This window comes from Castor canadensis, chromosome 8 (genome assembly GCF_047511655.1).
Source record: "Castor canadensis chromosome 8, mCasCan1.hap1v2, whole genome shotgun sequence".
Taxonomy (NCBI): Eukaryota; Metazoa; Chordata; class Mammalia; order Rodentia; family Castoridae; genus Castor; species Castor canadensis.
In genome coordinates, this window is record NC_133393.1 from 81,093,549 (window position 1) to 81,118,803 (window position 25,255).

Genomic DNA, 25,255 nt, shown 5'->3' on the forward strand with positions numbered 1-25,255 from the left:
TCAACTCATTGAACCACCTTAGTCCTCTACCCCTCTCCCTTTCCATCATTCTTTTATCATAACCTTTCCCCTTTATCCCTTCCCTTTTCTTCTTTGATTTAGCAAAAGCTTTAGAAAAACTTGTCATGTGCAGTAGGAGGGTATCTGGGTACAGAAGTGGGAATTAAACCATCAGAAGTGAATCAAGTAGCAGAGTTCCCTGTGCTGCTAGCATAGTAAATGCTGCCAATGGGAATGTGAGCAGTTAGCTCATAGAATAAATACAAAAATTAGAAGGTAAATGGTTGAAAGTATATAGGGGATATAAATAATATATGTGTGTATATATTTAAGATTTGTCTTACATGTCTTTAATCTTTAATAAGATAAAAAAGATAGTAAGATGAGAGTACATGCTATTACAAAGTGTTTGAGGAATTTAAATAATTAAAATTTATATTCTGATTTAAAGCTTGATATTAAAGAAGAAATTGAAGATGAAGAAAAGATAATTGAAGATTATATTGATGTGAAGATGAATGATGCTGATTCCAGTTCAGTTGAAGCTATGTACTCTGTTGCTAGTCAGTGTCTGCATGAAAAGAAGAACAAGAGACCAGACATTAAAAAGGTATTGATTTTTTACACACATTTAAAAAGCAAAGAGAATGGGCTTGAAATGTACATTTCAAGCCAACTCTATAATGTGGTTCTTTTGTTTGTCCTGTTTCTTTTTAAAAGGTTCAACAGCTGCTGCAAGAGATGACAGCTTCTTAAAACTGTTGGGATGGAGACTTGGTTTATTATATACAGCTCTCTAAACCATTTTTACACTATTTTTCCTAAATGTTCTTCTTTATCTTTAACAACACATCATTGCAGTAGTTAGTAAAGCATGTGCTAAACCTCCAACATACAAAACAAATGAAACTAAGCCAGCATATAGACACTTAGCTCTGCTCACCTACTGTCAACCTCAGTTTCCACTGTAATCTCCTCTGAACACCATCAAACACAGCTAGAAAACTACAAGATTTGCAAAAAAAGCAAATGAGCAGAGTGGAAATATCCTCGTTCGAAGCTTGGCTGTCCTCACTACTAATCTGCTGCAAAGCTTCGATCCAACTTGTAGTTCTCTTGAGCCTTGTTTTTCATTTTTCCTTCTATCACATTGGCATAATACATGCCATGCCTCCTTGAGAAGAACTCATGAAAATCAAGTGATGCAAAATATACATAAGCATTTTGTAAATAATAAAGTGACATTTAAAGTTTATAGATAAAAAGTTTATAAATATTAGTTTATTACAATCAGATGTTTATAGGATCATGTTCACAGCATGCTAATTTCAACAATCATTTACCACAAACCAAGTATCCCTGAATGATACTCCTTTGATGATATGGCTTTTATTTGATTATATTACATCAGAGTTGAAGGGATTTATCAGACACAAGAACAGCTCTAATCAGCTGACTACCAAAAGAGAGGAATGGTCTGAATCAAATCAAGTGAAGTCAGAGAAGATTCTTCTGTGAGGCTTGAAGAAGTAAAGTGCCCTGTTTGGAGAAAGCTACATTGTCTAAAACCTAAGGGCAACCTCTAGCAGATGAGAGCTGCCCTCTAGCTTTCAGCCAGCAGGAAGCAAATGGGACCATAGTTGTATGACACAAAGAGCTGAATTCATTCTTCCAACAACCTGCAAGAATCTACAAAACTACTGCAACCTGCAGATGATGCTACTGCCCAGCTGATACCTAGATTTCTCCTCTGTGAAACCCTCAGAAGGATAACCTGCCTGAAGCTGTACCTGGACTTCTGATGTACAGAACTGTGAGATAATAAATGAGTTCCATTAAGCCACTGAGATTGTGGTAATTTATTATGCAGCAATAGAAAATAAATACAGAGGCTTCCGTGATGGTTTCCCTGTGATATCAAAGGTGCTCCCCACAGTCATGAGTGTGGAGAAAAGACAGAGTAAGTACATCAGTGAGTTGTCATGTACTGACTGGATTTCTCATTGCATCAAGCCTGTTCTTTATATGTTTGATTTACCATCAAGAAACAGACCTTCAATAATTGTGATGAATTGATTTTTATGACTATTAACTATTTCTTCTACATTTAAAATTATTGGTTTACATTATTTGTAAATTCATTTTATAACTTTGAGTGAGCAGAAGACAGGAATTTACCTAATCATAAAAAACAACTGGTAACAAAAAGACCATACATAGGAATACCTAGTGTCTACGATTATCCATCCAGCAGTCTTTATGTTACCAGCTCTTAAATTTCACATTCAGAACAAGCATGCAGAAAGCAAGCTGTAGCAGAAAATGACCATCCTCTGTAACATACAGTTTAGATCTACCTAAATGCTTTCCTGGGAAACAAAGGTAGACCATCTTTCAAATCACTTTTATAAATTAAGTATGTAAGCCAAAAGAAACATTTGTTAATTGAAAAAGGAGAATAAATAAAATTACTTTGCCCAACTTTATCTCAATAGGAAACAGCATAATTTGAGACACAGGGCTGGAGGTGTGGCTCAAGAAGTACATCTGCCCAGCAAACAAGAGGCCCTGAATTCAAACCCCAGCACTGGGGCTAGTGGAATGGGTCAAACAGTAAGAATGCATGCCTAACAAAGCAAGCCTCAAAAATATAAAGAAATTGAAATAACCCCCTGCATTCTATCTGATCACAATGAGGTAAAACTAGAACTCAACAAAAAAAGCAGCAGCAGAAAACACTCATAACAAGTGGAGACTGAAGAACACATTGCTCAAAGATCAGTGGGTCATAAAAGAAATAACAGGAAATCAAAAAGTTCCTGGAATTTAATGAAAAGTAAAACACAACCTATCAAAACCTATGGGACACAGCAAAGGCAGTCTTATGAGGAAAGTTTATATCCATGAGTGCATATATTAAAAGGAGAGAAAGATCTCAAATACACAACCTAATGCTACATCTCAAACACCTAGACAAACAAGTAGAAGCAAAGCCCAATCAAGAAGGAGAGAAATAATAAAAATCAAGGCCGAAATTAATGAAATAGAGATTTTAAAAAACATAAAAAGAATCAATGAAACAAAAAACTTTTTCTGACAAAATAAACAAGATTAACAAGCCCCAGAGGGATCCAAGATGGCAACTGGGACAGAGCCACAGACCTCATGAGCTCCTGAACCAGGGACTCTGCTAAGACACTGGAGACACCAGGGAGAGCCGAAAATACGGCACTCTAAACCCTTAGATTGTGGAAGTCTTCTCCACGCCACAGTCTAATTAAAGAACAGTCGGCCTGCCAAGTCCCTGCCCCCTAGGCCTGCAGAGCCACTATTCCACTCAGCCGGGCTCTCCACACCTCAGGCCATGCTGGGCCCCAGCCCCATGCCAGATCCATGCACCACCGGGATCCCCACCCCTCAGGCCACACCACACCTCAGCTGTGTGCTGGATCCATGCTCCACCAGGATCCCCACCCCTTAGAACACGCTGTGTCCCAGCTCTGTGTGGTATCCACACCCCACCGGGATCCCCACTGCTCAGACCATGCTGGACCCCAGCACCACATGGAATCCATGCTCCACTGGGATCCCAGCCCCTCAGGTCTGGGCATCAGCTTGGTGTGAGACAGCCACATCCCCCAGCCTGCCGGGATCTCTGCCCCTCAGACCAAGCCAGTCCCCAGCTCTACAGGCTTACCTCTCCACGAGGCTCCTGCTCAGGCAGCTGCTAGAGGGCTCCAAACCTGCCTAAGAGACACAAACAAACAGGACTGGACGGTAAGAGTAACATCAAAACAACTAAGACTGCAATTCCACTGTTCCAGAACTGGTGATTTTTTTTTTATCCTTCTGTAAGGGTTTGGCTGTCTGGTTTGCTGTTTGATCACCCACAATCTCTCGCATTTTTTTCCTCTTCTCTTCCTTTTATCTTTCCTTCTCTTTCTCTTTTTTATACTTCTCTCTTGGTTTTGTTAATATTAATATTGTAACCCAGCTAATACTAAATTACACATAGTCCAGGGACAGAAATGGTACCTAGTGGAAATATGGGAAGAAAAAGGGATGGAAACCATTCTCCCTACAATAATAAAGTAGTACAGGATTTAGAGCAAAATGAAGAAAATGGATACCCAGATCCAGACTCCAAAAAACAAAGGTAAACTATACCAAGGAACCCAACGAAGGCCATAAGAACATTCTGAAAGAAGAAATCCTACAAGTAATTCATGAGAATTTCATAGAGATGTTACTAGACATAGTCAACCAAAATGTACAGGAGGCACTCAAGAAATTTTGTTGAGGAGGCACTCAACAAAAATAAAGACTATGAGAAAACACAGAAACAAGTAAATGAAATCATAGGAGCCCTAAATAAACAACAAACTGAAAGAGAGATCACCATAAACAGAGAGATAAATGAATTAAGGGCAAAAATAAGTAACCCACGATATGGAATACCTCAGGAAAAAAGTATGAAAGAGAAATACAAAACAAAATGGAAGGCCATTCCAGCAGAATAGAACAAACAGAAGACAGAATCTCAGAACTTGAAGATGAAATGGAAATTAAAGGAAAAACTGAAGAACTATTAGTTGAACAACTCAAGACCTGTGAAAAGAAAATGCAAGAATTCAAGGACTCCATCAAAAGACCAAACCTGAGAATCATGGGCATTGAAGAAGGAGAAGAGGTGCAAGCAAAAGGAGTGTGTAATATATTCAACAAAATAATAACAGAACATTTCCCAAATCTAGAGAAAACTATGCCCATTCAGGAATAGGAAGCCTCCAGAACACCGAACAGACCTGACCAAAATAGAACTACCCCATGACATAGTATCATTAATACAACAAGTACAGAGACTAGAGAAAGAATATTGAAGGATGTAAGAGAGAAAAAACAAATAACATACAAAGGTAAACTCATCAAAATGACAGCAGACTTCTCAACAGAAATCTTAAAAGCAAGAAGAGCATGGAGTGAGGTCTTCCAAGCACTAAATGACAAAAACTTCAATCCTAGGATACTCTACCCAGCAAAACTATCATTCAAACTAGATGGAGCAATAAAAGTATTCCATGATAAGCAGAAACTAAAAGAATGTATGACCACTAAGCCACCACTACAAAAGATTCTCCAAGGAATTCTGCACACAGAAAATAAAAGCAAACAAAACCATGAAAGGGCAGGCAATACCAAACCACAGAAAAAGAAAAAACAAGAAGTAGAGAGTAACATTGATTTAGCTACACACAATCAAACCCTTAACAAAGAAAACTACATTACAGGGATCACCACGTACTTATCAATACTAACACTGAATGTGAATGGACTAAATTCCCCCATCAAAAGGCACTGATTGGCAAACTGGATTAAAAAGGAAGATCCAACAATCTGCTGCCTACAGGAGACCCACCTCATTGACAGAAATAAGCACTGGCTGAGAGTGAAAGGCTAGATGAAGATTTACCAAGCCAGTGGTCCCCAAAACAGGCAGGGGTAGCAATACTTATCTTAGACAAAGTAGACTTCAAACCTACATTGATCAAATGAGATAAAGAAGGACACTCCATACTAATAAAAGGGGAAATACACCAAAAGGAAATAACAATTATCAACCTATATGCACCCAATGTCAGTGCACCCAGTTTCATCAAACATACTCTGAAGAACCTAAAGCCATATATAAACTCTGACATAGTGGTAGTGGGAGACCTTAATAACCCCCATCACCAATAAATAGGTCATCCAAACAAAATATCAATGAAGAAATCCTAGAATTAAATCACACCATAGATCAAATGGACCTAGCTGATGTCTACAGAATATTTCATCCAACTTCTGCACAATATACATTCTTCTCAGCAGCCCATGGAACCTACTTCTGCACAATATACATTCTTCTCAGCAGCCCATGGAACCTTCTCCAAAACTGATCATATCTTAGGGTACAAAGCAAGCCTCAGTAAATATAAGAAAATAGAAATAATCCCATGCATTTCTATTGACCAGAATGCATTAAAACTAGAAATCAACAACAAAAACAACAGTAAAAACCACACAAACAATTGGAAGTGGAACAACACATTGCTCAATGATCAATGGGTTATTGATGAAATAAAAGAGGAAATTAAAAGGTTCCTGGAAGTTAATGAAAATGGAAACATGACCTACCAGAACCTATGGGACACAGCAAAGCAGTCCTAAAAGGAAAGTTTATAGCCATGAGTGCATACATTAAAAGGACAGAAAGATCTCAAACTCCTAGAAAAGGAAGAACAAGCAAATCCCAAAACAAGCAGAAGGAAAGAAATAATTAAAATAAGGGCTGAAATCAATGAAGTAGAAACAACAAAAAAAACATACAAAGAATCAATTAAACCAAAAGCTGGTTCTTTGAAAAAATAAATAAGATTGACAGACCCCTGACAAACCTGACTAAAATGAGGAGAGAAAAAAATCCCAAATCAGTAAAATCAGAAATGCAAAAGGGGAGATAACAATAAACACCACAGAAATCCAGGAAATCATCAGAGACTACTTTGAGAGCCTATGCTCTAATAAATTTGAAAATCTTGAAGAAATGGACAGATATCTAGAAACTTACAACCACCCAAAATTGAACCAAGAGGATATTAATCACCTGAATAGATCTATAACACAAAAAGAAATTGAAGCAGCAATCAAGAGCCTCCCAAACAAGAAAAGTCCAGGACCTGATGGATTCACTGCTGAATTCTATCAGACGTTTAAAGAAGAACTAATACCAACTCTCCTTAAACTGTTCCATGAAATAGAATGGGAAGGAACACTGCCTAACTCATTTTATGAAGCCAATATTACTCTCATTCCAAAACCAGACAAAGACACCTCCAAAAAGGAGAACTACAGGCCAGTTTCCTTAATGAATATTGATGCAAAAATCCTCAATAAAATAATGGCAAACTGAATCCAACAACACATCAGAAAGATCATACGCCATGACCAAGTCAGCTTCATCCCAGGGATACAGGGGTGGTTCAACATATGCAAATCTATAAATGTAATACAACCTGTCACCCTGTACTAATATCAACTCAAACTGGATTAAAGACCTTAATATCAGACCTGAAACCTTGAAGTTAGTACAGGAAAGAGCAGGGAATACACTGGAATCAATATAGGCAAGGACTTTCTTAGTAGAACTCAAGCAGCTCAGCAACTAAGAGAATGGATGGACAAATGGGACTACATAAAATTAAAAAGCTTCTGCACAAGGAAGGAAATGGTCTCTAAATTGAAGAGACCACCCACAGAATGGGACAAAAATCTTTGCTAGCTATACATCAGACAAAGGAATGATAACCAGAATATACAGGGAACTCAAAAACACTAAACCCTCAAAATCAAGGAACCAATAAAGAATTGGGCAACTGAACTAAACAGAACTTTTTCAAAGGAAGAAATCCAAATGGTCAAAAACACATGAAAAAATGCTCACCATCCCTGGCCATAAAGGAAATGCAAATCAATACCACACTGAGATTCCACCTCACTCCTGTTAGAATTACTACCATCAAGAACACCACCAACAACAAATGTTGGCAAGCATGCAGGGGAAAAGGAACCCCCATACACTGCTGGTGGGAATGTAAGCTAGTACAATCCCTATGGAAAAACAATATGGAGGCTCCTTAAAAAACAAAAAAGAGATCTGCCATATGATCCAGCAATCCCACTCCTAGGATATACCTGAGGGAATGTGAGTCATACTGTAGAGGCTCCTGCACACCCACATGTATTGCAGCACTAGTCACAATAGCCAAGATGCCCCACTACCTATGAATGGATTAAGAAAATGTGATGTTTATACACAATGGATCTTTATTCAACCACAAAGAAGAATGAAATTTTGTCCTTTGCAGGTAAACGGAACTGGAGAAACATCATCTTAAGCGAGTCAGGCTCAGAAGACCAAAAATCACATGTTCTCCCTTATATGCAGACTATAGACCTAAAAGAAATGCAGTAATATTATTGGACATGGGTCACACACTAAGGGGATACTTCGCATGGGAGGGAAAGGGAAAGGGAAGGAAACCAAAATCTTTAATGTGTTTGATGTGCTTACTGTATAGGAACAAATATAGTAATCTTAAACTGGCAGAGGCCACTAAGGGATGGGGACTAGGAAGTAGTGAAGAGGTCTGATAGAGATAAATCAATTTGGGTTGTAATACACATATGCATGAAAACAACACAAGGAATCTCCCTTATAGCTATCGTTATCTCAAGCTAGCAAAAATGTTTTTCTTGTTATCTTTTATGTTTTTTCTTCAACAAAATCAGAGAACAAGAGGGCGGAACAAGTTCTGCCTGTAGGTGAGGGGGGGTGGTGGTAAAAGAGGAGAGGTAGCCCAAATAATGTATACACATGTAAGTAAATGTAAAAATGATGAAATAAAATTTAAAAAAAGAAAACATGTAAGTAAATGTAAAAATGATAAAATAAAATTAAAAAAATATGAGATTAAAGTTATGTATTAAGATTTTACAATCTTATTGCCATTTTATAAGGTATTTTATTGAATAATTTAAGTACAATAAAAATGTTCATTACTTATTTAAAACAATGCCTGCCTAGCAAGTGTAATGTCCTAGGTTCAGCCCCAGTCCCAACAAAACCTTTTTAAAACAATTACAAACCCCAGTACTGTAAAACAATAATTTGAGACACAGTGTGATTTATAACACTGATATATTATTTTAAATATAACTGACCACTTAATTTTAAATATAGTTTGATAATTTTTGAAATAAAATATTGTACACAAATTAGCATACATGTATCTCTGATTATGGTCTGTGACCAAGCCACATAAAACTTTGAAAATGAGTAAGCCATTGATTTTGAAAATTTCACAATTTGATAAATATTTCCATTTCATCAAATGGAATTGATGTCAGATTTATGAAAAATTAGGCCCAACTTCCCTCTCTGGTCAGACTGTACTTTAACTTTTTTGAAGACAATAATGTAGCAAATTAAAACTTCCAAAGCAGATGTCAGTCACACCATTTCTTCCCTTTTCCTGAAGGTGTCTGATCTATCATGGCCCCATACACTTGTGTGGCTCTCATAACTATGGGAATTAGTAATGGAAGGGTTGCCCAACTGAGCTGGACATGATTTATACAAACGTTCTGAGGAGAATAATGTCCACGCCCTTTCTAACTCCTTTTCTCCAGGCAGGAATTCAGAACCTATGAAGATATCTAGTTGAAACTTTTTTAAAACTTCATTTGGAATATGTTTCCCACTAATCTTTTATAGAGACAACAGAGAAAAAAGATTTTTTGAAAAAACAAAGTGTTTGAAAACTTTAATAATAATTTCATGTTGCTTCCAAAAAACTGATTGTACAAATCAATGAATACTCATAGTGTGGTTGAGAACCACTGGCTTGCCCTGTTTCCAGGAAGAACAACTTTGTTTCTAACTTATTTATTTGCTAACTGGAGAACTATTGATTAATTCTAATTTTCTCTCTATGTTCTTTGTGGTTCAAGCAGATGTTAGTGAAACTTAGTGTTTGCTGTGCTTTTCCTTTCTGACATTATTAAGGGAGATTTAAGATTTTCTAAAGCACTTATTGCTGTGTCCACTTTTTGATTCTGTAGTCTTAAAAATTGCCTTAAATCTCAGCTATCTATTTGAAGTTTGCAATATTCCACTATAAGAATGGACACAGATGGGAATGGCTTTTTAATCACTCAAATTCTAATTTCAAAAATAATCAATATGGCTAGGTGCCAGTGGCTCATGCCTGTAATCCTAGCTACTCAAGAGGCAGAGATTAGGAGGATCATGGTTAAAAACCTGCCTGGGCAAATAGTTTGTAAGACCCTATATGGAAAAAAATCCTTTACAAAAAAAGGGTTGGTGAGGTGGCTCAAGGTGAAGGCCCTGAGCTTAAGCCCCAGTATCACAAAAAAAAAAAAAAAGTCAATATGGAGGCAATAACAATGGATCTCCAAAGTCAATAAAATTTCATTTCTCCACTGAGATTAGAAAACATCATCTTATGAAATATTCTTATCTAAAATAATGAATAAATTAATGCACCAAATATTCCTATATCATATTTGTATGGTATAGGCACTTATAAAGGCAGCTGTTATAAAATAATGAACAGTACAAATTCCTTCTGTAGGAGTTTGTTCTTAGGAGAAAGTCTGTTCAAATGGACGTGATAACAAAAATATGTAAGGTGGTATCAGCATTATGGAAACATTGTAAGCATTATGGAAACATTAAAACTATGTCTTCAATAAAGAGAGATTGCTTTGACTAATGAGTTTTGGGAACATCCAGCCTAAAAAGAAGTCTACTAGTGTATAATATCAATGAAAAATGATTACAATGTACTGTAACTTAGAAAATTAAAATCATAAACTGATTCAAGTTTTGTGTTGAAAACTTGTTATCAGAAAGCATTTTGGTCAGCAATGAGCCAAGAATATGACTTTGTCACTATGTTTCTACTGCTCTGTCCTGGGAATAGAATATCATGTTCCAGAATGTGCCACAGATGTCTTCCTTTACTGGCCACCTATGCCTCATGACATATCAGGGTAGTTTGGTGAAGATAGTCAATGTTACCTAACCTGTTCACCTTGTACCAACTCTCTTTTCATTGTTATTTCTTGCCTCCATTTGCCTTTTACAAAGTAATACACAGTGACAAAGACCAATGCAACTTACATAGCTGTTTCTATTGCAGTTTCCTTTTAGAACTGGTAAATCACACTCTGATTTATAGGTATAACTTTCATGTCACCTGAAAGTTCAAATAGTATGGACTAATTCTTCAGAGATTAATCATCTCAGGCTGCCCTGCATCACTAAAACTCAAACCCTACAATGTGAGTGATCATTTCTCCTACTACTGATAATGAAATTTGGTCACCTGAACTCAGTGCCAATTTACATATAACAAGAGCAGAGCTTGGGAGAAAAGAAAGTAAATGTTTATGAATTTTTCCAGGCCAAATAAGAAAGACAAAGACCTCAGCCTCAAAAGCTGTTGTTCTCCAAATCAATGGGGAAGGATGGATTTTTAAAGAAAATCCCAGAAGTTTTGCCTTCTGACTATATGTGTTGAGGCATGGCTTGGACCAGAAAGTGTGGCTTTGAATCTACTTATTTCTCAATGTACTGGTATTAGTGTCCAGAACTATATGCCTTGCTGTCCTGAATGTTTCTTCACTCCCATGGCAAGCGAGATAAGGAGAGGCGCATAATGACCTTCCCTGGAGCTGAAAAAGATATTCTTGAGTTCTTTTGCATGGGAAATGAAGAGGGGTGAGGGAAAAAACTATGATTAGTACTTGTGTAAATGAAAGCAAACTGACTAAAACTACAATTGTAAGTATATTTAGGTGTTCTTGTTAGATTACCACCATTCTTAGAGTGAGATGTGTCTTCCTAAATGGTGAATTCACCTCTTTTTTATGATTTTATTAGCATATAATGGTTGTACAGGGGAATAATTGTGGAATTTGGTATATTTACAATATATCTTAGATTCACCCCCTCCATTGTTCTCCTCTTCCCCCCACCAACCTCCTTAGAACAATTTCAACAGGTTTCATTCTCCTATTTTCATATATGGATGCAAAACACATCCACCACTTTTACCCTCATTCCTCTTTTCCTTGTACCCAACCCTTACCACTGGAACCCAACCCTGGAAAAGATTTATTTTTCCCTCCTGTCCTTAATTTTTTAAAATTAAGTGTATATTCATAGTGCAAGGGGGTTTAACCTTGGGTGAATTCACCTCTTTTAAGAATTAAAAATTTAAACAAATGCTGAAGTTTACCCCCTTCTCTCCTTTATAAAAAGTCTAAATGATAGGACTTTTGCCTTAAAGAAATTAATATCCCCAACTCTATTTATGAGAAGACTCACATCCTTCTTTATAGTGATAATGGAATTTTGCTATCATAAGTTAGTAAGTGGCCTTAAATGTATGTTGAAATGCTGAACAATAGCTGAAAAAATCCTTAGCATCATTTACATTAGTCACATATCTTTATTTGGTCAGATGTCTGTAATTCCTGAGTTAGAGAGGGGAACATGCTACAGTTTCCTTACTCTCCTCCACCAAGGAAGTAGTGCCATACCAAGGTTCTTTTTTGGTCAAGGAAATATTTAGACCTAGAAAGTAGGAAAAAAAAAAAACCTGAAATTTTGCCCCTCCATGAAAAGGAAAGAAAAACAGCAAAAATTTTCAGAAGCAGAAGCTAACCAAAGACAACGACCCAGGGAGACTTTACTGAAGAAAAGTGGTTGAATCTCAGTAAAGAACAATCTTTATGACATTTTTAACAGACCCTGGTCCCACCTCTTATTCCCCAGCACAGTAGGAGTCTTGAAAATAATAGCCCCCATTCCTGTTACCAGAGAGGAGAAAAAAGAAACAGAGTTGGAGCACTTTTAATACCTTGTTTTGAAAGAACTGTAATTATTTGACCTGTCTGGTAGTTCCCTGAAAACCCCACTCAAAGGCTTACCTTTATTTGACCTGCCTAGAGCTCACTGAGTGATTAAAAAGCCTCTTCATGAAGGGCATTTGTCAAAGACATTTACTGGCAAGTGTTTGAATCACAACTACCTGAAGAGATGTGTAACATCTGGGACAGAGTCGGCTAGCCAAAAGCTTAAAAGGAAAAACTGAGGAAGATGTCTATAGTGGCTTTGAAAAGCTTCAAGGTGCTTCTGGGAGCCTAGAAATCCACACATGAGTAAAGCTAAGTGCATACTCAGAAAAGACAAAAGAAGGCCATAAGTTCCCACTCCTGGCTGAGTATGGGACTCTATACAAGCTGGAAGTGAAGCTAAGAGTGTAAATTGCCTGGCTGAGTATGGATGGTGTGTTGTGACATAAACACAGGTTTCTGGAGAAGAGATGGATTTATTGGTTCTAGATGTTTAAAGAAATATCTGGCTAGGTACCAGTGGTTCATACCTACAATCCTAGCTACTTGGGAGACTGAACTCAGGAGGATAGTAGTTCAAGGCCATCACAGACAAATAATTTGTGAGACCCTCCCCATCTCTAAAATAACCAGAGAAAAATGGACTGGACGTGTGGTTGAAGTGGTAGATGCCTGTGTTGCAAGCATGAAGTCCTGAGTTCAAACCCCAGGCCCACAAAAAGAGAGAGAAAGAAAAAAATGTTTGTCTGTTTATTACCTGATGTCTAAGCTGAGTAGAGATTTCAATGGCCATACATGACAAAAAGATACAGGCTTTACAGAATTAGTCCATGAATGTCACTAAACAAAAAACTATCAACATAACTAACCCCAGAGATGAGAATCTAATTTCCAGAGTTGTCACATTATTTAAAATGCCTAATTTTCAACAAAAACTCACTAGACATGGAAAGAAATCAGAAAATATGGACCATTCCTCAGGGTGGGTGACAGTCAATAGAAACCATATCTGAGAAAACCTAAATGTATTTACTAGCCAAAGACTTTAAGCTATGTTAAAAATGTTCAAAGAAATAAGAGATATTATATTGAAATAAGCAAAGGGGAGGATGAGAATGATGTCTTACCAAATAGATAATATTAATGCAAATAGAAATTTTTTAAAAGGATCAAATAGAAATCCTGAAGTTGAAGAGCACAATATCTGAAAGGAAAAATTCAATAATAGGGCTCACCAGAAAATATGAGCAGGCAGAAAAAAAATCAGTGACTGTGAAAATAAATTAATTGAGTAACAGAAATAAAAATGAAGAGGAACAAAACCTCAGAGAACTGTGGGACACTTGCTGGTTCAAATTTACCAACATATAATGGAAGTTCCAGAGAAGGAACAAGAAAGAAATATGAAGAATATTTGCATGAATAATGGCCCCAACTTCCTAATTATGATGAAAAACATTAATACATACATTCAAGAAGCTAACTTCAAGTAAAATAAACTCAAACAACTAGATACATATTCGAAGTCAGAATAACTTGAAAGGAGCAAGACAGAATGACCCAACAGGTATAAGTTATTCTAAATGAGAATAGGTGATTTCTCATCAGAAAGTAGAGAAATCAGATGATAGTGGGATGATATATGAGAGATTTGTAACAAGAAAATCTTCCTTATAAGAAAGAAAGGAGCCTGTCAGGCTGAAATGAAAGGACACTAGAGAGTAACTCAAATCCACAGTAAGAAATAAGCACCAGAGAAGGTAACTGCATAAGCAAATATAAAAGACAGTATAAACATTTTTGGTTTTTAACTCTTCTCCTATCTTATTTTTAAAATAAGTGCATAAACAATGACTATAAATCTATTGGTAGGTGCACAATGTATAAATTTTTACTTTGATGATATGGAACAAAGAAGGAAGAACAGAATATAGTTTTGTATACTATTGAAATTAATATTACTCCAAACTGGATTCATATAAGTTAAGATGTTAATTTTAATCACCACTAAGAAAATAGCTTTAAAAAGGTAAAAGAAATGACAAAGAATTAAAATAGTATACTAGAACACATCTATTTAACACAAAAGACAGCCATAATGGAGGAGGAACAAAAATAGCATAACACAAACAAAAGATAAATAGCAAATCACAGGTATAAATTCTCCCTTGCCAGTGATTGCATTAAATATAAATAGATTAAATTATCCAATTAAGAAGCAAAGACTAAAAGTTGGGTAAATACATGATTTAATCAGATGCTGTAAACACATTTTAGATTCAGTGATATCAGTATATTGAAAATAAATGGATGGAAAAAGATATACAATGCAAATAGTAACAAAGGAGAGTTAGATTAGCCATACTAATATCAGACAAAACAAACTTTGAAAAGTTGTCATTAAAGGCAATGAAGCACTTTTTGTAATGATAAAGGGCTTAATTCTTTAAGAAGACATAAAAATAGGCCATCAAACTATGTGAAATAAGGACTGACAAAGAGTAATACAGACAATTCAACAATAGTAGGAGATTTCAATAAGCAAATTTAATGGATAGAAATAGACATCATATTTCAGGGAAATAGAAACTTGAGCAGTACTGTAAATCAAATTGACCTAACAGATATATGTAGAACATTCTACCCAATAAAAGCAGAAAATACATTTTATCAGGTATACATGGATAATTCCTCAGGATAGACCAAAGTCCATAAAACAGTTACATTAGATCTCAGTGACTGCTATAACAAATACTCACAATCTTTGTGGCTTAAGACAAGAATATATTATCCTGTCACAGTTTTCAAGTTTGGAAATCCAAAATCAGTATCACTGGACCAAAACCAAGGTGGTGACAACCCTACAACCTAGGTGATAATATATCCCTTGCCTCTTGTAGCGTCTGCTAGTTGCCAACATTCTTAGTTTTAGGCTACATCACTTTAATCTCTGCCACTATCTTAACATCATTTTTTCCTCTTCTGTTTGTAGTCAAGTCTTTCTCTTCCTCTTACAAGAATAGATGTGATTGTTTTTAGGGTCTACTCAGATAATCCAGGATAATGTCATCTCAAAACCTTAGCTTAATCACATTTGCAAAGACTTACTTACAAATACAGAAACATATATAAGTACTAGGGAATAGAAGTCTCAGTAAAGCTCAAGAATCAAATCACATAAAATATGTACTTCAACCACATTAAAATGTTGTGAATTTAATAAAAGAAGGAAATTTGGGAATTTAGAAACATGGGGAAATTAACTCTTAAATAACCATGAAGACTTCACAAGGAAAATTAGAAAACACTTTGATATGAATGAAAAGCACACTATAAAACATCAAAAGCAGTGATAAAAAAAATCCTAAAAAAGAAGCCCACAATCTAAATCAGTATAAAAAGAATTGTATACCAAGCATAAAAAAAGACTATATTAAAAGGACTATACACTAAAATCTCATAAAATTTATTCTAGGAATATAAGATTGATTCAACATAGAAAATCATTGTAATATGCCATTTTAATAGGATAAAAGAAAAAATGCATATGATAGTATCAATAGATGCAGAGAATACATTTGACAAAATCCCACATCATTTTATGATAAAGACATTCACAGATAAGTAATAGAAAGTAACTTCCTTAGCCTGGTAAAAAATAGCTACGAAAATAACCCACAGTTACATCTAATGGTGAAAGGCTAAAAACGTTTTCTCTAATGACAAAAATGTATGCTCTCTCCTATATTCAGTTCTGTACTATAGATTTTAGTCAGGACTGTCAAGTAACAAAAAAGAAAAGGAAAGAGAAGGATGAGGTAGAAGCAAAGGAAGTAGTGGGGAAAAGAAGAAGAAGAAGTAAAAGGAAAAGAAGTATGGCTATGTGAAGAGTGCTACCATAAACATGGATGTGCATGTTATCTCCATAGTAAGCTGATTTGGATGCTTTGCAGTATTTACCCAGAAATGGTTGGATCACATAAGAACCCTGCTTTTAATTTTTTGAGCAATCTCTGTACTGATTTCCACAGTGATGGAATTAATTTATGTTCCCACAAGTGACTAAGAAGAGTTCCACTGCATCTTCACCAGCATTTGCAGTAATTTGTTTTCTTGATGATCGCCATTGTGACTGGGGTAAGATAGAATCGCAATGTGCTTTTTATTTCCCCAATAGCTAAGGATGTTGACGGGTTTTTTTTCATTTATTTATTGGCCATTTGTACTTAAATATTTAAAGAAATCAGTTCATTTGCCCATTTAGTGATTGGATTATTTGTTATTGTGGTATGTAATATTTTGAGCTCTTTATGTATTCTGAGATTGCTTTGACCTCTTTTTCAGTGATTACATAATTGGTATACACAAAAGCTACTTTTTTTGTCCATTAATTTTGTGTCCTACTACTATGCTGAGAGTGTATATCAGATTGAAGGGTCTTGTAGAGGAGTCTTAACAGTATTTTAAGCATAGGGTCATATCATCTGTAAACAGGGATACTTTGACTTCTTTTATATTTGTATCCCTTTTATTTCTTTTCCTGTCTTTATTTCTCTGGATAAGAATTCAAACACTATGCTGAATCAGAGTGGTAATAATGGACATTCTTGTCTCATTTCTGATTTTAAAAGAAATGCTTTCAGTTTTTCCCTATTTTGGTGTAATGTTGGCCATAGTCTGTCATATGTAGCCTTTAATATGGTGAAGTATGAACTTTCTATTTCTAGTTTCATCAGGAATTTTATCATGAAGTGATGCCGAATTTAGTCAAAAGCTTTTTCTGTATCTATTGAAATGATTATATTTTCTTGTCCTTGCTTCTGGTTATTAGCTGTATTATGTTTATCAATTTGCATATGTTGAACCACCTTTGCATTCCTGGAATGAATACAACTTGATCATGATGTATAATCTTTTTGATGTATTGTTGAATTAGTTTGCAAGTATTTTGAGGATTTTTGCATCATCAAGAAAATTGGGCTAACACTAAGATTCCACCTCACCCCTGTTAGAATAGCCATCATCAAAAACACCACCAACAACATGTGTTGGCGAGGATGTGGGGAAAAAGGAACCCTAATCCACTGCTGGTGGGAATGTAAGCTGGTGCAACCATTCTGGAAAAAAATTTGGAGACTTCTTAAAAATCTAAACATAGACCTGCCATATGATCCAGCAATCCCAGTCCTGGGGATATACCAAAAGGAATGCAACACAGGTTACTCCAGAGGCACCTGCACACCCATGTTTATTGCAGCACTATTCACAATAACCAAGTTATGGAAACAACCAAGATATCCCACTACTGACGAATGGATCAAGAAAATGTGGTACTTGTACACAATGGAATTTTACTCAGCCATGAAGAAGAATGAAATCTTATCATTTGCAAATAAGTGGATAGAACTGGAGAACATCATTCTGAGCAAGGTCAGCCAAGCTCAGAAGACCAAAAATCATATATTCTCCCTCATATGCAGACTTTTTAATCTAGGGCAAATGCAGCAGTGTGGTTGGACTGGGATCACATGACAAGGGGAGAGCACATACAGGAGATATAGGAATAGGTTGAAAACCCAAAACATGAAAGCGTTTGATGTCCCCACTCCAGAGGAACTAATACAGAAACCTTAAAGCGACAGAGGTTATCATGAGAAGGGGATCAGGAACCAGTGTAAAGATCAGTTAGAGATGAATCAACATGGGTTGTAACACATGGATACATGAAAGCAATGTTAGGAATCCCTCTGTATAGCTATCCTTAACTAGCAAAAATGCTTTGTCTTCCTTATGCTTATGTCTTTTCTTCAACAAAATTAGTGATAAGGGCAGAACAGGACCTGCCTGGAAGTGGGGGGGAAGGGGGAGAGGGAAGGGGAGGGGGTCAGGGTGGAGAAATGACCCAAACAATGTATGCATATGTGAATAAATGTATAAAAAAATAAATAAATAAAAAGAAAATTGGCTTACAGTTTTCTTTTTGTTGTGTCCTCATCCAGTTTTGGTATCATGATAATACTGGTTTCATAAAACACATTTGGAAGCCTTACTTTGCTTTGTATTTTATAGAATAGTTTGACAAGCATTGATGTTAGTTCTTTAAAGGTCTGGTAGAATTCTGTATTGAATACATCCAATTTCAGGCTTTTCATTTTGGGGAGGCTTTTTCTTACTGTTTCAATCTCATTGTTCTTTATACAGTGCTTCTATGGCTTCCTTTATTTCTTCTTTTGCTTTTTCAAATTCTCTATTTTTGTTGTCTTGGAATTTCTTGAGTGTCTCCTGTACATTTTGGTTGACCCTATAAAATTCTCATTGAGTACCTGTAGTATGTCTTCTTTTAAATTATTCTTGTGGGCTTCATTGGGTCCTTTGGCATAGTTTATCTTCATTTTGTTGGAGTCTGGATCTGAGTATCTGTTTTCTTCATTCCCCTCTGATTCCTGTACTAATTTTTTGCTGTGGGGAAACTGGTTTCCCTGTTTTTTCTGTCTTCCCGTCATTGTCTTTTGTGTTGTTACTCTCCCTGTACTGTATGCAATTAAGTATTTTCTAGCTTGTAATAATAACAATGGTAATATTTAGAATGGAAGGGTGAGAGGAGATGGAAAGCAAGAAGTTAAAGAAAAGGGAAAAACAAATAGACAAGAAGGAGAAAACAGAACAAGGAATCAGACAAGAAAGTTTCAAAGGTATAAACAGGGAGTGTTAGTGTACTAATCGATAGTAAGCTGAACAGGCATTAGAGAGACAGAGAGAGGATTGAAAATAAAAAATAAAAAAATAAAGATAAGAATAAAAATAAAAAATAAGTAAATGAAAGAAATATATATATATATATATATATATATATATATATATAAAACAAAATGAAAAATAGAAAATTTAAAAAAAAAACAAAAAACCTCCAAGTTGAAATGCAATGAAGTTTCAGTCTTAATAATTTGGGTGTCCATCTCAGTCTCCAATCCTGGAGATGGTGCCTCAGATGTTGTTCTGTAGTTATCTCATCAAAGGGGACACATAAAGTAGAACAAAACTACACACACACACACACACACACACACACACACACACACACACACACACAAACCCCACCAAGTGTCCCAAGTTCAAATGCAATACAGTTTCAGTAAGTTTTTCAGCATGCAGGTGTAATTTAGTTGTTCTCTCATCAAAGGTAGGGAGAAAAAAAAAAAGAGTCTGGAGACAGTTCTGTGAATGGTATCTGCAGCTGTGGCTTGCCTGCCCGCTGCTGTCAGCCTGCTGTTGCTGGAGGTGTTATTTATGCAGATCTCTGGGGTAAGCTTAGCACTCACCTGGCCCTGCAGGCTTTGTTTACTCAGAGTTTTCCTGTGCACCTCTGCTACAAGCTTTCCCCTTTCCAAGCACACTGGGGAAGGTGACACTGCACCTGCTTTCTCAGGCCTGTGTGTTTATTTACAGTTCACGTGGGAAGTGGGTCTTCCCCCCTCTCCTGTGCAGTTTTCCTCCCACCGCCACTTCTACAAGCTTTCCTGCTCCTGATTACTGGGCAGTGCTGCTGCTCCTGCCAGCTGCCATGTTTGCTTACAGCTCACGTCTGAAGTGGGTCTTCCCCTCTCTCCTGTGGAGTTTTCCTCCCTCCACCACTCTCACAAGCTTTCCCACTCCTGGTTGCTGGGTGTGCGCCCCCACTCCCGCTGGAGCCTCTCCGGCCCACCCAGCTTGTTTATTTACAGTTCCAGGAAGGATTCCCTTCCCCCAATCTTCAGCGCTCAGTGCACCCCACCCTCTTTCCCATGTGTCTTTATTGTTCTTATTGCTTATTAGTCCGTTTCTCTTTTTTCCCCCGGTGGAGGTCAGTCTGTCCAGGGGGCTATGCTGCTCTGGCCCAGGGTTGTCTGTGGGAGTACCATGGTACCACAAAGCTCACCTTGTCTGCGTCTTCCCAAGCCATCTGGGCACGGGCGACTGGTGGCCCAGGGGCCCTCCTGGTTTCTCCATTTAACGTGAAGTGGAGATTCTCTTCGCTGGCTGGAGGTGTGGAGGGGTCAAAGATTTGCCTCTTCTCGGTGGTTTTGCCTGCAAAGTGTGTCTCCAGCGTCTCTCCAAGATTTCACTATAGGAGGCACGCTTTCTTCCTCCCTCTAGCCGCCATCTTGGAGTCTCCTCAATCTCATTGTTCTTGATCTGCTTGTTATTTGTATCTTCTTGGTTCAATTTTGGTATGTCTCGAAGTTTGTCTATTTCTTCTGGATTTTCCAATTTGTTGGAGTATAAATTTTCAAAATATTCCCTAATAATCTGGATTTCAGTGATATCTATTGTAATTTCACCTTTTTGTCTCCAGTTTTATTAATTTGAGTTGTCTCTTTTTTTGTTTGGTTTCTCTGGCTAAGGATTTGGCACTCTTGTCTATTCTTTCAAAGAACAAAATCTTTCATTGATTCTTTGTATTGTTCTTTTAGTCTCCATTTCAGTAATGTCTTCCCTGATCTTTATTATTTCTTTCCATCTATGGGTTTACGGTTTGGATCATTCTTGTTTTTCTAAGTACTTGAGGTGCATTATTAGGTTATTTAAAATCTCCCTGATTTTTTAAATATAGGCACTCATAGCTGTAAACTTTCTTCTTAGAACTATTTTCATTATATCCCAAAGGTCTTTTGTATTCTAATTGTTGGGCCTGATACCCAACACCATTCACAGAAAAAAAACTAACTTGTATCTCTTGCAGTTCCTAGTGTACAGGTTGTCGCCATATGTGGGGTGGGATTGGTTAAGGGTCAGTTATCAGCTTCTTGGCTTTTTTCACTTTAGAAACTTCCCTTCTTTGTGTACTGGAAGCCATTGATAACTGTAAGGAGCTTTGTAGCCTGTGGGCTGGGTGGTTGCAACTTGCTCCAAGGACCTCCTCAGGACAAGAAAGCTTCTGACCTAGGGATATCCCCAGCATACATCAGAGAGTGGAGAAAGCAAACCAAACACTAAGTTCTGAATAGTAGGGGAAGACCTAATGGAGCCCAGTACTCTGTCTGCTGGGCTCAGTGTTTTCAGACTTTGTCTGGCAGTTAACAACCCTGTGGGCAATGGAGACTGAGGAAATTAACTGATCTGAGGGACTTGGGTTTAGAGCTCTCAGTCCTGCCTAGTAGTAAAGTACATGCAGCAGGGAGACTGGAGGCAGAGCAATCTGCCAGCCAGGAGCTTGGAGCTCTGTTTCCACAGTGGATCTTCGAGTGATGGGGCTCACTTCTTGCCACAGAGGGAAGAACTGCCAACTACCAAGCCCATTACTGCCTGAGCTCTCAGACAGTAGACCCACTGCTTCTCAGTGGGTCTATGGCATACCCTCACCCTCTCTATGACCTCCCTCTCATGGCCATCTCCAACCCAGACACTGTGGCAAGGTGTTCCCAGCTTCCCAAGTAGCAATTGTTCCTTGTTTTCAGGTCCCCAGAGTAGCTCTCAAATGTAGTAGTCTCTCAAATAACATCTTCCCACTCCCAGCAAGATGCTCTCTAATACATGGCTTTCTTCTCTGATTCTATCTTCCCACACAGGAGGAGTCACTGTTATGCCAAGTACCCCCATTGGAGTTAAGGTTTTCAGGAAGTGTGGTCTTATCCTGCAGCTAGATGTGCCAGTCTGACTGACTTACCTTATGTGGTTTGGGCTTTCCCTCCTCACTGGGGAGCCGGTATTGGAGCTATGGGCTGTTTCCTATTTTTCTCTGCATCTCCTGTCTGTTTGTCCATGCTTTTCAGTTGTCTTGTTACCTCTTTCACAATTCCTGATGCTCTTCCTCTGTCTCTTATAGTCTCTTCATTACCCTGACTTTTCTTATTCACAGAGTCACACAGAGAAACTTCTAATCTGCCATCTTGTCACACTTCTCTCCTATATTTCAATACTATTTACTGTTCTGATGCCTTCAAGCAGAGGAATGATTCCTTGGTGGAGGACTGATTTGAATTATCTGGTCTGCCCTCAGAGAAGGTAATAGTCACCTGACTTCATTTTTAATTTGGGTAGAATTCCATGTTGTCTTTCTTAAAGATTGCTTTTTTTCTTGGCTTCCTGGTTTTCCTTCTACATCTTAGTTCCTCAGTTCCTTGGGAATGTTTATTTCCCCTTCCCCATTCTTATTGATGGTTTTACCCCAGGTATTCATCTCCTCTTTCTATATATATTGTGCCCTTGTGGAGTTTAAAATATCCATATGCAGATAAATAGATTTTCTAGGTTTTACCTTTAGCCACCAGGCCTCAGATGTGCTTTTCTTCCAATCATTGAATTTGTTGTAATTTCTTGAACATGACATGGCTGTGTATTTGGAGAAACTATGCACCCTTCTATGTTGCTTGGAATGCCCTTACCTCTCTGTCTACCTGGTGAGCTTATAATTTCTTTAGGATTTGGTGCTAATACCCACTTCACAGTCTTCTGATTCCCCAAACAGAAATAAGTACTTCTTCCCTGTACTCCTAGATTCCTAACATTAACTATTACTACTAAGTATGTATGTATATTTATATGTAAGTTCATAACTTTAAGTTATATATTGCATTGTTTTATTAAATAATTATTAACACTGTTTAATGTGCTTTAACTTACTTAATTCTCCTAACAATTCCATGGTTTGGTGAGATTATATACATTTTACAGATGAGGAAATTGAAGCAAAGTAACTTGCCCAAGATTATGCACTTGATAAGTTGCACAGTGGGGATTCTTAGATATGTAACCTCTACCACTACACTATGTCTATGTCATTGTATTGACCATAATCACTTTCTCTATCTCTGTCATATATTAAGTGCTAACTTCTGATGAAGCATTATTTTAAATGCTTCATATACATACATCTTAAATGCAAAAATCTATACTGTAGGTTCTGTTCTTATCCTTGTTGAAAAAATTGGACAGCAAAAGGTTAAGTAAATTCTTTCCCATATTCATTGGGTTATATGCAACTGTCCACTCATTCCTATATTACATGTTCTTATATATACTATCACATATTATATTTGTTACCCCTCACCTCCTCATCCTCCACCCCACCCCACCCCACCCTGCTCCTTCTCTCACTGCCATGAAAACAAGCCACAGCTGACATGCTGCTGCTGAAAGACCATGGACAACAGAGACCAGGCATCTGAGATAGGGTCATCTTCAACCCGTCAACCCACTGCTGACCACATATGTGCATGAGAGGTCAGCCAATTATAGACTTATGAGAAATGGTTGCTGATGTTTTAAACCACAATATTTTGGTGGTAGTTTGTTATGCATTAATATGGTTGCTGTACAGAACTTATTCAGTCATATACACACACACAAAGATATAGTTCAGTTTGTCTCGTCAATACATTTTGATAACAGGAAACAAAGAAATACAATTTAACCTCCATTCATGGCTTGCTTTCCCCTCATTAAGAATCCAGATTTCACTAAGAACTGCAGCCAGGCTGAATCCTAAGTACAAATAGTGGAGTAGAGCTGGCAGTTGAGTGCAGGCTGGTTCTGATCTATTAGAGCACTGAGCTAACTTAGGATTCCTACTGGAAGACTCTTGGTACCCAGGAATAAGTTAATAGTGAAATTTGTGTGATGGAAACCATGTCTTTCACAGGGCAAAAGACTCTAGTGGTGCTAGTGAGGTTTGCTCTGGCGGGAAGTGCAGTAATGGATGCTAGCTAGATCCTCTGAAGTACCCACCCCTGCTAGCATGTGCTCCTAGATTCACAGCTGTTCTTCAAAGAAAGGTAAAGCCACTCATTCATTTATTCAGTCAACAGATAGAAAGTGTGCTGTGTCCTAGAAACTCTTCCAGGTGCTGCAGATGCAGCAGTGAATAAAACGAAGTTCCTTGCCCCCCCAGAGCTTTATGGATATATAATCCCAATTTTTTTTTGGATCTGAATTGTCCCCCAAAGCTCCTATGTTGTAGGCTTGGTCCAGAGCTATCCAGAGGTAGGGCCTTGAAAGGTGATTGGATCATTAAGCTTCTGACCTCATCAATGGATTAGTCCTGATGGATTTGGGAGAAGTGGCTGTGTTATAAAATACAGCTCTTTGCTCCATCATCTGATCTCAACCATGATGTTCTGCCCCACCAGACACCCAGAAACAGTGGTCTACTGACCATGGAGTAAAACCTCTGAAACCATGAGCCAAAATAAATCTTTGCTTCTTTACATTGATTTCTCTCAGATTTTTTTTTTCCGTGATGCAAAGCTAACACAATGCTTAAGTGTTATAAGAAAAAATAAAGCAGAATTAAGGCAAGAGAAGGCCACAATGGAGGCCCAGGGGACTTAAGGAGATGACACCTGAGCAGAGAACTGCAGAGTGAGGAAGATAATGTAGACAACGGGTTGGGGGAACCCAACGTGGGAAGCAGCACACATTTCCTGAGGCCATGGTTGGTTGACTACAGGAAGAGAGCAGCTAGTAAAATCACAGCTGACAAATCAAGGTTATAGAGAGCCATGTGCCACGTCATGTAGAAGCTAGTGTGCAACAATGAGATTAGATTTTATTGAGAGGAAACCACTATCATAACCACCATTATCAGTACAGTTTGTTGAATGGGGGAAGCAGCCACAAGTTATATCATTTAAGGAAACTATTCCCAGTCATATCTCCATGAGTCACTTATTTAACTCTGATTCCTACATCACAGCCCCTGAATGTGAAACCCCAGGATAAGATTCAATATAAACAAATGGCCACCCTTACAATATATGGCTGTATATGCAAAGGAAATGGGAAAGGATGCACACTG

The 25,255-nt window shown here is 37.4% G+C and overlaps 1 protein-coding gene across 4 annotated transcripts in view; it reads left to right on the plus strand.

Moving 5' to 3' along the window:
- The window catches only part of Irak4 (interleukin 1 receptor associated kinase 4), a 65,872-nt gene that overhangs the window by 21,992 nt on the left and 18,625 nt on the right, over positions 1 to 25,255 (plus strand). For 3 of the 4 annotated variants that reach the window (XM_074083183.1, XM_074083182.1, XM_074083185.1), the window contains 2 exons: positions 452 to 610; positions 721 to 10,330. In XM_074083183.1, coding sequence (XP_073939284.1) covers positions 452 to 610; positions 721 to 756 — 195 coding nt within the window. In that variant the 3' untranslated portion in view covers positions 757 to 10,330. Of the gene's footprint in view, positions 1 to 451; positions 611 to 720; positions 10,331 to 25,255 lie in introns of those variants that run through there. The other variant, XM_074083184.1, reaches the window with a different exon arrangement.